Raw genomic sequence first — 15385 nt, 5'->3', positions numbered from 1 at the left:
CTTTAAAACTTCGCCTGTTTGTCATATCTATCCAAACATTATGCCGGAAAGGAAAATAAACGCTGTAGTTTTGCGTATTTTTACACTATATTTTTGGGTTTAACATTATAACATGAGCGTGTGTAAGCTTTTGTTTGCTTTAGTGCATTTATGATTAATTTTTAGTGGCTGCAATGTTGCGGTGTTTGTTTACCAGTGACGAGACAAGTCTTTTACAGAGTATTTAAATTTCCTGTAAAAACATTGCGATATCGCATTTTAATACTAAATTTCGTGGAAAAACGCTGTGTTGTGGCGATTTCGCGTAAAAACTGTATTTTACAGTGATTTTACAGTCGTTTAGTCGCGATCGCGAAAAGAATACGCCCGTTCCTAATACGCAGTGATAATTTTTTTATAAATAATTTTTGTACTTTGACTTGTTTATAACATCGACCCAAGTTTTAGATATTGTTTATTTGGGGAAAAATGACTGTTATATATGCGTCTAGTCAGTCATAACCCCACTCAAAGAGTCGTTAAATAATTGTATCTGACAGATTTGCAATGTTGTAAAATGATTTTTTTTTGCTACATGCGGGAATAGACTTTTATCATCGATTCTCGATTCTCGATTATTTAAGTAGAATCGGTAGGTATCGATGAAATTGGGAATCAGTTTTCCCATCCCTAGTAACTAGTTAAGAAATGTTCTGTTCTATAGCCACTGTTTTTTTCAATCCCTTACAGTAATGATTGGTCCTATAAAGTATTATTTCAGACGAAAGTTGAAGATACTATTTATTAAGTTTGCAGAAAATAAGAATGTATTTTATATTTTATATGGCAAGAATATTATAAATTTTGTTTGTATTTCAATTCCAATCGTTTGAACTCCTTGCAACAATGTTTAGACTATTCAAAAATTGCTTTATAAACATTTTTTAAATAACATCTTAAGTTTACAAACAACTTGAACTGATTTGATGAAGTGCCTGCTAAGGAAATTAAGAAATTTTTTTGTCGTTTAACCTATTTTTATTATTCCTTGCAGTTATTTTGATAAAAGTTTTTGGTATGCATTTAACGAGGTATAACAACAACTCTTCCTACAGATGCGGGGGTTATAGCAATTGTCCTATTAACACAAAAATTAACCTTCCCCATTTCTGCCTCATTGGTCGGATATTTGCCATTAACAAAACTCGACCGAGATTTCTCAATGCTTTTTTTGCATAAGTTTGGAAATGTTTTGTGCAAAATTACGTAGTTATTATGTCCATTAAAAATGTGTGTGTGCGTGGTGTGTGTGTGGTGTGTAGTACATGTGTGTGTGGTCCGTGTGTATGGTAAGTGTGTGTGGTGTGTGTGTGTGGTGTGTGTGTGTGGTGTGTGTGTGTGGTGTGTGTGTGTGGTGTGTGTGTGTGGTGTGTGTGTGTGGTGTGTGTGTGTGGTGTGTGTGTGTGGTGTGTGTGTGTGGTGTGTGTGTGTGGTGTGTGTGTGTGGTGTGTGTGTGTGGTGTGTGTGTGTGGTGTGTGTGTGTGGTGTGTGTGTGGTGTGTGTGTGTGGTGTGTGGTGTGTGTGTGTGTGTGTGGTGTGTGTGGTGTGTGTGGTGTGTGTGTGGTATGTGTGTGTGTGGCGTGTGTGTGTGTGGTGTGTGTGTGTGTGGCGTGTGTGTGGCGTGTGTGTGGCGTGTGTGTGGTGTGTGTGTGTGGCATGTGTGTGTGGTTGTGTGTGTGGTTGTGTGTATGGTTGTGTGTATGGTTGTGTGTGTGGTTGTGTGTATGGTTGTGTGTGTGGTTGTGTGTGTGGCGTGTGTGTGTGGTGTGTGTGAGGTGTGTGTGAGGTGTGTGTGAGGTGTGTGTGAGGTGTGTGAGGTGTGTGTGGTGTGTGAGGTGTGTGAGGTGTGTGTGGTGTGTGTGGTGTGTGTGGTGTGTGTGGTGTGTGTGGTGTGTGTGGTGTGTGTGGTGTGTGTGGTGTGTGTGTGGTGTGTGTGGTGTGTGTGTGGTGTATGTGTTTAATTTTTATACATATGATAATTGCAACAGTTACGACATAATTCAAAATCGTGGTGATGGAATCCTAATTGTCAAGGTCATGACCTCGGCGGCTTATAGTGGCTTGACGCTAAGGAATTTAAGCCACTTTTAGCAATTTTCAACCCATTGACATTTTTGAGGACTAAAACGGGAAATTTTCCCTCAAACGGGAATTTTCCCCTCGAAATAGGAATTTTTTTTAAGGAATTTTGAGGAATTTTGACACCAAAAATGGCCACCACGACATCAGAGCAATCTGTCATTGACCCCATTCCTCAATACTCAGCCTGAAGCCTGGGCTCGGGAAAATTTCCCGTTTTAGTCCTCACTTTCTACAAATCTATATGGTAGTTTGTTCAAGAAAAGCATTTCTGCAATTGCTCTGCTTATTTCTTTCGCCCGTTTTTCATTTTTCTCATACTTGCAATTTTTATTGTAAGTATCTATTAAGGTAAGTTGTTTACTACTGCTACTTTGTTCAGGAATACTCTGACTGGTAGATGCAAATGAAACACAGCACGCATGGAGGCGTTAAGGTTTGGAATGGATAATTTCCAAGCCTCAAGTGGGTGGCTTACTCGATTTAAAGCAAGGTGGAATCTAAGTACACTCAAAATATGTGGCGAAGAAGCAACAGGTGATACCACAGTGACAGAAAATTGGAAACAGAATTTACATTCTCTCACAGCAGGTTATGCTGATAAGGACATTTTCAATGCCGACGAAGCTGGCTTTTTTTATAATCTCTTGTCAGACAGTACTTTAAGCCACAAAGGTGAAACCTGCCATGGAGGGAAACGCAGTAAGGAAAGATACACTGTACTTTTCTGCACTAACTCTGATGGCTCTGAAAAATTGAAGCTTTTAGTTATTGGTAAATATGCAAAACCAAGATGTTTTAAGAACATTAAAAAAACACCTTGCACCTATAAAAACAATAAAAATTCATGGATGACTGCTGTGTTGTTTAAGGAGTGGTTACAAATGTTGGATGCCAGAATGGGAGCATACAACAGGAAGATTTTGTTGTTTCTGGACTCTTGCAGTGCACACAAAGTTGGTGTCGAGTTACAGAATGTAAAGATAGTTTTTTTTCCACCTAACTGCACAAGCAAATTACAGCCTTTAGACCAGGGTGTAATTTCTCAAGTAAAACGCTTGTACAGGAGGCAACTAGTGCAGTTTCTATGTTGGCAGATGGAACACCAGAAAGATGTTTCAAAATTGAAGTGGAACATTTTAAATTCCATGGAAAGACTTTGTTTGGTGTGGGACAAAATCTCTCCTGTTTCAATTGCAAAATGCTTCAAGAGGGCAGGTTTCAGCACTGACAACTCTACAGATGCATCTCTGGAAGCTGATGTCCAGTGCCAAGAAGAAGATATACTTGAATGGTCTAAAGTCACAGTAAATCTGCAGGTGCAAGAAGCAACATTTGCTGACTATGTTGAAGTAGACACAGCTCTGGAGACTTGCCAAGAACACAACGACGACATTTCTGCTCCTGCTGGTAGTACTGAAGACCTGCTGGAGGATGATGCGGAACAGGAGATAAAACGTCCTACAAAGCAAGAGGCAACCAATGCTCTGGATGTTCTCCACAGAATGTTTTTGACATCTGAAGTGCCAGAAGCAAACATGGAACTTTTCAGGAAAGTTGAGTGTGTGGTAATGAAAGATATTTCACAGAGAACAGTCCAATCTACCATTCTGAATTTCATGCAAACATTGTAGGTCTAACTAAGTGTACATTGTAAAGTTGAACATAGTTTTTATTATTAGTATATAATTATTTTGTTAGTTTTATTTACCGGTAACTTATGTCAGTGCCCAAATTTTTGTAATTAATGTTTTCAAAGTGGATAAAATATGGAAGATATGGAAGATATGGAAATAATACTGTATTGTAGGGCCTATGAAATGAACATTTAAAAACATCTCTGATGCACTGTATGAATGGCTATTACTTCCACTGCAAAAAGAGGTAAGCCTACTATGTTGTATGTATATTTAAGGTTACCTATGTATTTAAATTATATTAACTATGTTTTACTAATATTTTGCATTACTTTATTTTTTTAAGTAAGTAAATCACATCATTGATAAAAACAAGGCTTGTAAGACCACATACACACGTTTTAATTAGAAAATGGGAAAAAAAAAAAAAAAAACTGTAAACATGTGCGGGAAGCGACATTTTTTTGGTTTAGGGTAACTCCTCTATAAAGTACTCCTCTATAAAGTAGTATCATATTTTTGGTCCCCCTAAAGTACTTTATAAAAGGAATTTACTGTACATAGTATGTTCTTGTGTATGTATGTGATAGTGAGTTATTTCCCCCTCATTTACTTGGCTCTTGCTTCACTTATTTTGATTAAATTTGAAATTTATGAGTTATTTAAGTACTATATATTGTCAATTGTTATTTTTGGCAAAACTATCAAAATAATTTAAACAGGTTACCAAAACATAAATCTTCTATAATGAAAAGGAGGGTAGTAAAGGTAAATTACTAAATTACGAATCCTCCAAGATGTAACTACAAATCCAGAATCTATATTACAACCGACTTTGTAAGTGACATAAAATTACAGCCACATCTGCTTTTCAAAAGACTTTTAATGCAAGTTATCATCCTCAGACCAAATTTTTTGAAAATTGATTAACTCACTCCGTCGCCTTCGACTAGAGCGCCGGACACTTGCACCGTTTTGGAGCCTCCATCACGTTTCTTCTTCGACAACACGGAGATGTCCTGTACTCGACCGTTCCACGAAGAGACAGCATCCGAAATGAGCTTCCTCAGATGGACCAGAGAGTCCTCAATGTGCCACATCAGTTGCTGTACATCTGGTGTCAAACACACACAGTGCACACAAGATTTTCAAGAACACATAACATAGCTTGTATTAAAATTAAATTTTTAACTGAAATTAATTGTTACAAGTTTTCTAGTACAGAGCCATCTGAAACCATTTTAACTATCATTTGCGGTAAATTGTTCAAGGCACACACAATGAGAGCCACACAAAACTTCTATATAGTGAGTGAACCTTTTTACGACAAAACGTCTTTATAGCAAATTGGTTATTCTGGGTCAAAACTGTATTTTTCTCCATATGACCAACCTTTTACAACTAGGATAATTTTTCTTTAAAACCAAATAAATTATCAATATTTAACAAATTATGTTCATAGCTGAACAAACCACTGTATAAAATATTAAAATGAAACAATTGGAATCAAAAATGCTTGTCAAAATATTTAAAAAGGATTCTGAACAAAACCTGAACACTGCAAAATATGCCACAATTACTGATCACTGAAAAAGTAATGGCCAGAAGGACAAGAGAAATACATCAGATTTTTCATTTTTCTTGGACCTAAGTAATGAATGTATATTATTAATGTAAAAGTATTAACTTTTTAAAGTTTAATTTTCTTCTTAAGGAACTGATTTCTTCTAAACAAATTACATGCTGTTTACTAATCCAATTTCATGACATTTAATAGTTTGGTATATTTTTAATATGAATGGAATAGTTATAGAAATTATTTTATTTTAGAATCTAGTACTAGGGACAACATTATACGGTGACTTGCGATGAAACTAAAATACCTAACACCAAAAAATGTCATTACACCAAATAACACCGAAATCCTAGGTAATTCACCATTAAGCATATTTATCAAATTTTAACAAAAAAAATGCAAATAATAAAATGTAATATTTTATATATAATAAATTCAATGACAGTATTTTTGAACAAAAATATATAGTCTAAATAGATTGCAAAATAAATTTTACTTTGATCTTGCATTTCTATTTAGGAACTTATTTTACATTCATGATGTTGGTAAATTTTTTAAACATAAAATCACATGTAAAATTAGTTTTATTGTTTCAAGCAGTCCTGTTCTACGCCTGCTTATAACAAACTTTCTAATTGTAAAAGTACATCATAATATATAACTCAAAATAACACCATTTTGGTGAAGTACATACTTATAAATATTTTACTGTCATATTTTTGAATAATACATAATTTTATGGAGAACAAACAGAAGCCATATAAATTAAAAATAAAACCATAAAATCTTGTCTCTACCAAATACTTCCCAAATGCACTTCAAATTTTTGTGACAAATTTTAAAATTGGACTATTGTTATTAGACACACAATGAAAAACCTTCATAAAATATTTGTAGAGCAATCAAGAAACAATAACATTCACTGGATACAATTAAAATTGACTGCCCTTTTCACCTTTCTCAGACACTTTTCCTTCAAGTCTCTTAGATTCCAGAGTTGGAGAAGTCAGCTTCAACTGCACTTCCTCAATGCAAGACTTGAAATGCGCCTGTTCCTTCAGCAGCTGTTGTTTCATGGCAGCCAAATCTGGGATCAAAAAAAAATTATTGTGAGTTGTGACGAAAACAAGTTCTCGTTAATAATGTTCAGCTAATTCAAACTCTGGAACTGACAGATGCCATGAATTCCAATTGTATTGAAGAATTCAGAATCAAACTGTTTTGTAATCAAAGCTGGTCAATTCTTAACTTATTAGCTATTACATTACAAAATCTCATAATATGGTGAATAATGTTATTTTCTTAGGGACAACAAAATTGTCAGTGCTCAATACCTTCAATTTAAGGTTTGTCGATTGCCCGTGCCACTATCAAAGGGCACCGACATCAGTTCCCCCACTGTAACAACCTACACAAGCACACGACCTTGCCGGCATCTGAAGGCCTGCAACCCGCCGTGCAACAGGCTGCTCACCACCCCTCCAGAGCCTTAGGAAGAGGGGTGAGCCGAGCCTACCCGAGGCGTGCCGACCGCTGCTGAAACCCTTCATCCCTCCTCCGCCACAGCTCCCCCTACACTTTCCTCCGCCCAGGACGGTATAAAAAGGCATGCTTGGGTTGCTCACACATGGGAATAATTACTAATTTTAACATTTTAACCTTTCGTTTGAGGACTACGATGAAAAGGGCCCAATGGGTCTTCTACAGAAGCAAATAGTTTAGCCTACCTTCGAATGCATTGTTACTGGAGCGAAGCAGTTCAGTCCATACGGTGGCTAGTAGTATAGTAAACCATGTAAATTTTACCATCCAGCAACACAACCTCACGATGATATACCTCTGCGAGTCTGGTTCAACTATGTTGCAGTGGCTCGCACAACTTTACACTACATGCCTCACCCCAATTTAAAAAGGACACTTTTATTTTCAGCACACTTACGAGCCTCTACTGTTCACCAACATGACACTACATCACACTAGATAGCCAATTAACCGGTGGAGAGCTTCCCTCTCCTGCCAAACACCAAAATGTAACGTTATCTAGCATAACACAACATACCAGCGCATACACTTGCCCGTGTGCCAAACTCATCCAACAGGCCTAGCTCACAATAAATGCCCCGGATGTCAAATGATGGATCGGCAGCATAGTTCCGGGGGGAAGCAAGCCCCTCAGCACCCTCTTATGCTCTTGCTGCCTGCGCCACCGGCTGCCCCGCCGCCTGCCGCCACTAGAAGCCTAGCGCCCTGGCACCACCTCTAAATGCTGCCGCCGACCACATCTACCAGTCGTGAGTAGAGCCAGTTTAGGGCAGTTTAGGGCAACCCTTTAAGGCTGACTAGAGGGAGGAAGGTATATTTCATATTGAAAAATCCCTTGTGACTGTAATTATGCCTTTCTGTTCGATATGGCACTACCTCTCATTCTATTATGTTATCTGACACCTACCCAGGCCCTTCGCCGGCGTCCTGCTGATTCGAGGGAAGAGACAGGTAAAACGGTCTGGTGACCTGGATTCGACCCTCACACCACACCTCGACCCACATCGACATAGCAGCGCAGTGGTTCCTCAGCAGCCGGACATCAAGTGACATTGGTCCACTGCGAATCCACCGCCATAGTTGCAGTTCAAGCAGGACTGAGAGTATCCAGAGACATTGGTCCACTCAGGAAACTGGTCAGGCCTGAGGAGAGGGTAGTAGGTTAAGGACACTAAACTACAGCACACCACACGCCTGGTCAGCCGGACCTCAGCAGCCGCAATCACCCCTAACTTCACCTCTTCCCAGCTTCTACCCTGCCTGGCCTTATACGCCTATTGCCACCTCAGGGGAGTAAAGCGTGGAATTCCTTTCTAGCCTTGTTGGCCAAAGAGGGGGGCCCTGTCAATGTCCCAACAAAAACCAGGCGGCTGCACATCTATAGCAAGCGGGACCTTGAGGCCCTTTTTTGGGTCACCTTAGCAACCTCGCCTCTCCTTTGGAGAGATAATTTATTAGGGACCCCATGCATGCCTGTAACCTGGTTACCGCCGACCCTGCTGAAATGGTACCTGGGGTTCGGGCAGTCTTGGGTAGTCAGGCTTTTCCATCGCCCTGCTGGAGCGAGCGACATGGGTGCCCGCTCAACTGTCACTATTGGTTGTCCGCCACGCCATTCTAGGAACGTGAGTTCCCCCGGCACGGAGCAGTGCCGGGTCGAAACCTTCTGCCCGGCCTGCGCCCCTACAAGGCCAGTCGCCAGAGCCCCGGTCCTCAATCAGAGGATCCTGGCCCATTAAGACCACCACCCAGCTGCCCTGTGGCGGGACAGCACAAAAGACAATTCACCTACCTGCCGCCTCACCCACAGTTGTTGAGATGAGGGTGATAAATTTTTGCCCAATAAATCAAGCATTTTTTGATTAATAAATGCTTTCTGAAAACTAGTAGAGTTTGGGTAAATTTAATGGGAATCTTGTTTGATTAATTAGGAGTTTTGTTTTCAAGAAATGATTTAGTTTAGTCTGTAAGGACACTATAATATAAAATGAAAAAGTTTCCATTAACTATGGTTTCTCATTTGATACAATAGGAGTGTCTGTTATTGGATGAAAAATTTCAGTTATTGCACTTCATTTAAATTAGAGGTGGGACTTTTGATGCTTCAATACCTCAAAACTAGTATTGTGTCAGTAAAGATAGCGCGCTTTTCCCTCATGATGTGTCAGTTCTACTTTTTCCCTGGTTTTTGGCATTTCATAAGTAACCAACCCAGCATTCACGTGAAGTGATTATAATAAACCATAGAATACTTAAATCATGATGGCCGGACAGGGAATTAAACCTCTGACCTCTGGAAAGCGAGTCCAGTGGGTTACTAAACAGCAACCTTGCTCCATTTTGGTAACATATTAGGGACCCTGCTTATCTGGGAACATATATGGTGTGCTGAGCTTGAAAGAAAACCACAAGCTATGAAACCTGCTAAAGATATGTGAGTGGCATCTGTTTACCAATGGGATTTAAGAATGTGATGAGGGCAGTATTTCGTTTTTAAACTTTAATTTTTGGTGAGTGAAAATGCCCATAACATGTGTTTTCAAAATTATTAAAACATCCTGTGTAGATTTTTGAAAGCACTCAAGATACCTACATTACACGTTTATCTTCATTTCTCCATTATACAGTAGAATCCCGCTGATGCGACCCCTCACGGTTTCCGGAAAAACGGACTTATAAACGGAATGGTCGCAATAGAGAATTCGGGCCAATACACCCCCCCCCCCCCCCCCCCCAAATATATCCAAATACATAAAATACTCGCGCTAAATGAATTTGCGTCACGCAAGTTCGGCTATGCTAGCCGGCTGGTTGTTATTTTCGTTCAAAACATGGCGAAGGAACTTGTGTGGATCAGGCAGAAAAAATTCGGCTATAAACGAAAGATATAAGAACAATGCTATCCTGAAATGCTGCGACATGTTATTCGAGTAGATAATCACAGTGACAGACCGACAGGATGCGCTCCCGCCCTTGCCGTCAGCGATGTTTATTTTGACAGCTCAAGCAATTATCTTTTCCACGTCCCTTCACAGCGTAAAAAAAAAAACCACTTTGGAATGCAGTTGGAAATTAACTATGCAGTAAAATAAATATATTTACGGCCCTGCTAAATTTTTATATTCAATAAAATTCAAGGTATTAGTGATTTTTCAGCAGAAACTACTGTGTGACTAATAAAAAAATTGTATCATAATAACTTAAACTTATAAAGTATTTAATAACGGCGAAGGACAGTCGTATAAGCCCATAAAAATATTTATTTTACCAAGAATGGACTATACAACCTGGCTTTTGTCGCACGCGGTGTGGGTGGGAAGGAGGATGCTGACAGTTTCTCACGCAGAAGGTTGAAATAAGGGAGGGAATGTGTTGAAATGTTAGTTGGAAAAGGAGGTGGGGGGTGTTTTTACATGGTTTGTGGCTCTGGGAGAGATGAGCCTTGAAGAATTAGCAGGGGATGGGAGAGGTAAGCGTCACGTCACGTATGACGTCAAGCCGCCGCTACCGCCAGCCTGGCCGGACGAGTTTCTTATGCTCTCGCAGAAGCTACCAAAGTGGCCTTTCGTGCGGGCGGGTAAGATAACATGACAGCTGAGACGGCTTTTCGTGCGATAGTGGACGCGCCGAGCTTGGCTAGACACTGCCGGATGGACAGTCTAGAGGGGTGGTATCTATTTTTAGCCGTCTTTTGTATGCCTGCCTGCTTACAGTACAGCTCCCGCCAAGATAAACGTGAACACATAGCACCCAACAAAGTGTAAAAGACTTGGTTTTTCAGCAGATTTTACTCAAATTTTCGACTTTTTCTGCTTAAATTTTTCACGGTTTCTCAAAAATCTGTTGTATAAACGGAATGGACGTATCAGAGGAGGGTCGCATCGGCGGGATTCTACTGTATATTGTTTTGGTCACAGTTCAAATCTCATAGTTTCCCTATGCAAGACGACAAGACTGTGCACCAGTCCAGAGCCTTGTGCTCAGAGGCGATAACGCTAGAAGACCCAGCGAGCGTCGTACTTATCATCCCACCTAACTAACACAAAAAACCTCTTACTAGGTGGACCCCAAGGCTCACTTTCAACATCAGACTCCAAGGCAGCCAGGCGGTCCATGATAAGGCAGTAGACCTCGTAGCCTTTCAGGGCCAATTGTTTCACGTCCTCAATGATGTTGCTCTGCTGCCAGGGGTCCGTGGCCAGCTCTATGGCAGAGGGTGGCAGCGACACTTCCCACATCACCACGCTGGAGTATCTGCACAGACAGCCACATACACATCATAATCACTCTTAGAAACTATAGCATTCACTATTTCTCACTCTTCGCCCCCATTTAACATACGAGGAACATCACTAATCTACACTACACTGCACAGAAACAAGGGAAGACAGAAGGATGATTGGAGTGGGTGAAATGGAAAGGGGGAGGGGAGGAAGGAAATGTTCATCACAAAGTTCTCGAGAAAAAACTGAAACCTATCAAAGCCTCATTGATAACAATACAGTGAAACCTCGTTTATTCGTTCCCACATTGTAGAATTTCCCGGTTTTATTTGTTCAATGTCCGTGGTCCCGAAAAAATCCCGCAAGAACAATGTTAAAAAAATCCCGTTTCCATCGTTTACGAATATTTTTTTACCCGGTTTAACGGGTTGAACTTTACAGGCTTTTTACCGATTTCACATTCTAATTCCCGAGAAATATTCCAGTTTACGCGTGTCTACACGACACGCAATACCAATATTTACATATGGCGGCCATTACTAAAAGAAAACGAATAAAGTGAGCATGACGCTGTTGGTAACAGGTTCACCAACTTCGATAAAACAACAGACGAAAGCTAACGCTCGCACGATAGTTCTTGCTTTGTGTGATAATCGACACAACAATATAACCGTGGTCGATATACTGTACATACTAGCCCAACGTAAACACGTTTCTATTTAGCGACAGTAAAATCCTGCGAGAAACATAGACAAAATTGTTCATCCTAGCGTTTCCGTGGCCGGCCGTATATGCGTGAGATTTTCTTTGTTTACGGTAAATTAGCTTTACGCATTTAACTCTAATGCACGTGTGAAATTTGTAAAGGATCATTGATATGTATCGGCCTACAAAAGAGGTTAAAACCATTAAAGAGCGTTTAGAAATTATAAATGCCGTTGAAAAAAATCCAGGCGAAAAACGGGTTGATTTGGCAAAGCGCTATGGTATTCCTCCATCGACTCTTAACAAACTTGTGATTACCAACACCAAAAATATTTTGCTGCATAAAAACTCATCTTATAATTTCTCTGCATTATAAATAAGAAAGAAGTGTGCATCTTATAACTTGTGGTGAGTATGTACCTTTTAAATTTTGAATAATACATACGTAATTACTTGATTAAAACATACAAATTTAAAGTTTATTTTGTTTTGTTCATTTAAAAAAATTAAGGAAGTATAATTTTCCAATATTGATAGTGTATATAGTGTGCTGCTGGTGTCAGTTTATGGAAATACCTAACTGATTCACTGAAAGTTTTTGCAATAGTACATACATTGTGCATTTGGTAACTTTAGAGTGTGTTCCCACATTGTAGGATTTCCTGGATTATCCGTTTTTTACTCATGGTCCATTGGAAAACGGATAATCAGGGTTTCACTGTAACATTCTGGTACAACAGAACCTAAAAATAGTCTTAATATCACGAGTACTACGATAATGACCTTATGTTATTAACTATAATAATATTAACTAATAATAATACTTTCAATAACTGCTAATATTAATCGAAATTCCACTATTTTCCCAGAACTTTACCACAAGCTAAACATAAATGACTAATGCGCATTAAAACTTAAATGAGACCACACGTGTGTTTGACCGGTGACACACTCACTTGAAAGAAACCACCACGTTCTTGGAACTGAAGTACTGGTAGTGGTCATGATGTAGCGAGTGCTGGCAGTCGGCATCCCTCCCGCGACGCCTGTACATGTGGCCATGGAAGCGAAGCTCCAAGTACTTGGCAAACGAGAAGGACCAAGTGTCATCGGACATCCGCACCACAGGCGTTCCCTGCGAAACACAGCAAGTGCAGATTATCCCTTTGGCAATGTTGTTCTGTGCACATCCACAGCCAATGTTTAGCCCTTCCACAAGTAAAAGTTTAAAATTTACATAAGTGCACAATAAAGTAAACATATACACTGCACCTCACAATGAGCTTTAGAAATGGTACATTTCTTGAATGATTCATGCACGATGCGGAAGACTGATTGAAATCATTACTTTGGACATACACCATTGCTAGTTTGCACTATATGTCATTGAGAAAACCCGAAGAACAGACAAAGAATGTTGAACACACAAACACACAGAAAACAAGCCAAAATCAGCCAATGTCAAAAGTTATATGTAAAGAAAGTACAGAGAATTCCATGGAAGGAATGGTACCTAACCATTTCCTGTAATTCAGCATAAAAGGAAATAAAAAATAAAAATTTGGAGCAGAGCAATGACTAAAACCAATTATGGAAAAATATGAAGCACTCTTGGACTACCAATACCTGCCATTTTTTACAATCGTAAAATTGAATCTAGACTTAGATACACTGAACAATAAACATCAAACATGCAGAATCTAGATGTACCAGAATAATAGTCAGAACTTGTGAAACACTCGAAGACGTTGCAAACAGTAAACCCCTAGAGAGGCTACACAAGAGGTAGCTATGAAGCCAACAATGTGTAAAATAAGTTTAAAAGAAGAACTAAGCAAAACACAATAGTAGTAGCTAATTTTGTTTACAAAGGCAGTTAGAAATTGGCTGCAGTGTGTTGTAACAGTTTTGTTCTTAAAATTTAAATTTCTTAAATGGTTTGATTATGATTAAAAAAATATACCTACAAAGTGAAACTAACTTGTTTATGTATTTATGAAACATAATAAACAACAATTATTAAAAAAATTCAATTACTTAAACTAGTTAAAATCAATGATTTACACAATTGCCATTTTATGACATTGTATGTAGTCATATGCTAATAACAGTAATAAAATAACACATTGGGGAAAAAAAACTTTGATGAAAAATAATTTGCTTTCCACCACAGCACTAATTATCAAGCATCAATACTTTTACACAGCAAACACTATTATATATATATATATTTTAAACTGGATTTGATCTAGATAATAGGCTTTCGCGGCCAAATAAACAACTGTTGTTAATCACCCTTGAAGACTGCTGCAATAAGGCATACCAAAACATTGAGCACACCATCATTTTCATGGATGTAGCTTTAACTCAGTAGCCAAAAAGTAGTAAATGTATGTGATATGACCATTAGTATTGAAAGAAGTACTTGTGAAATAAAAATTTCATGTTTAATACCATGCTGGGCAAAAATTTTGCCATTGAAGGAAATTTATTTGTGTTTAAGAAAGCACTGCAGTGTCTCTTTACCTTTCTGCTTCAAAATGCAGTGTCTGACTACCATAGACACAAACAGGCTTATTCTACCTAGTCTCCCATAGTTACCCAGTCATCTCCATAAGGCATGTTCTTGGGATATGCAGATATATCCTAGTGATCATTCCAAACAAAAATGTCAAATACAAACTGAACTGTGTAACTGTCCAATGGCTGCCCTTCAGGTTGGAAAGGATGAAGCATGGCCTGAGCATAGCACAAACTCCTGCAGTGCTGTCAAGTAATGAATTGAAAATCTGCTGACTGTTGAAAGCCTTTACAAAGCCCTAACTAAGCGGATACTGACATGACTTTTAACTGCCAGGACAAGATATCAAGGTGTAATGGGGAAGGGCTGAATTTAAATATTCAGCACGGATCGTGTATTTTAGGTGCATTTAAAGGTGAACACACAAGAAACCTGAGATTCAAAAAAATAAATGATATAAGGATACATTTAATTAATGCACTTCTCAATAACAAATACTTATAGACGTGCAAACAGACCTAGAGAAAAACAATTCTTTATAAGCATCAATAAGAATTACAAAACTTGCACATGTGTGTATGCGCGTGGGACAACAGAATAAGGATGCAGAAATCCCTAATAACAAGTACAAGTTACACTTTCCCACACATTAAGGATTAACAAAGATGCTTCACTTAATTATTACCATTGGTTTGCGTACAAGCACAAAGGAGTACATTTAAATACAGCAACACTGAAATAATAAAACATTTAAACTAACTGTGAAAGGGTAACCCGTAAAGATAATGTAGTAATCCCCATAAATATACATTGAAGTGCAAGCAGAACGACAGGAAATCAAGCCCTATCACGCTCAATTGAATGGGACTAGGCCCATAACTATGCTGACAAATAAACGGTAAACGTGAATATTGAATAATACTAAGACTAGAATAATTGCAAACGAGTCAACCTCGCGGGGCAGAATAGCACAAAATAATGAATTTCCAAAAAGATACTTTTACATCCCACGCACTTAACATTATATCCAGATGTAATTTTTTACTCCCGGAAATAACTTGAA

General features: G+C 38.8%; 1 protein-coding gene across 2 annotated transcripts in view; it reads right to left on the bottom strand.

The window, feature by feature from the left end:
- Positions 1–15385, bottom strand: part of LOC134530932 (1-phosphatidylinositol 3-phosphate 5-kinase) — a 129121-nt gene that overhangs the window by 42215 nt on the left and 71521 nt on the right. For both annotated transcript variants that reach the window (XM_063366252.1, XM_063366251.1), the window contains exons 18-21: positions 12758–12936; positions 10952–11127; positions 6287–6418; positions 4691–4869 (exon numbers count right to left, since the gene is read on the bottom strand). In XM_063366252.1, the coding sequence (XP_063222322.1) occupies positions 4691–4869; positions 6287–6418; positions 10952–11127; positions 12758–12936 (666 nt within the window). The remainder of the gene's footprint in view (positions 1–4690; positions 4870–6286; positions 6419–10951; positions 11128–12757; positions 12937–15385) is intronic.

Source organism: Bacillus rossius, chromosome 3 (genome assembly GCF_032445375.1).
Source record: "Bacillus rossius redtenbacheri isolate Brsri chromosome 3, Brsri_v3, whole genome shotgun sequence".
Classification (NCBI taxonomy): domain Eukaryota; kingdom Metazoa; phylum Arthropoda; class Insecta; order Phasmatodea; family Bacillidae; genus Bacillus; species Bacillus rossius.
The sequence above is the reverse complement of the archived record's forward strand: the minus strand, read 5'-3'. Positions and strand labels throughout refer to the sequence as shown.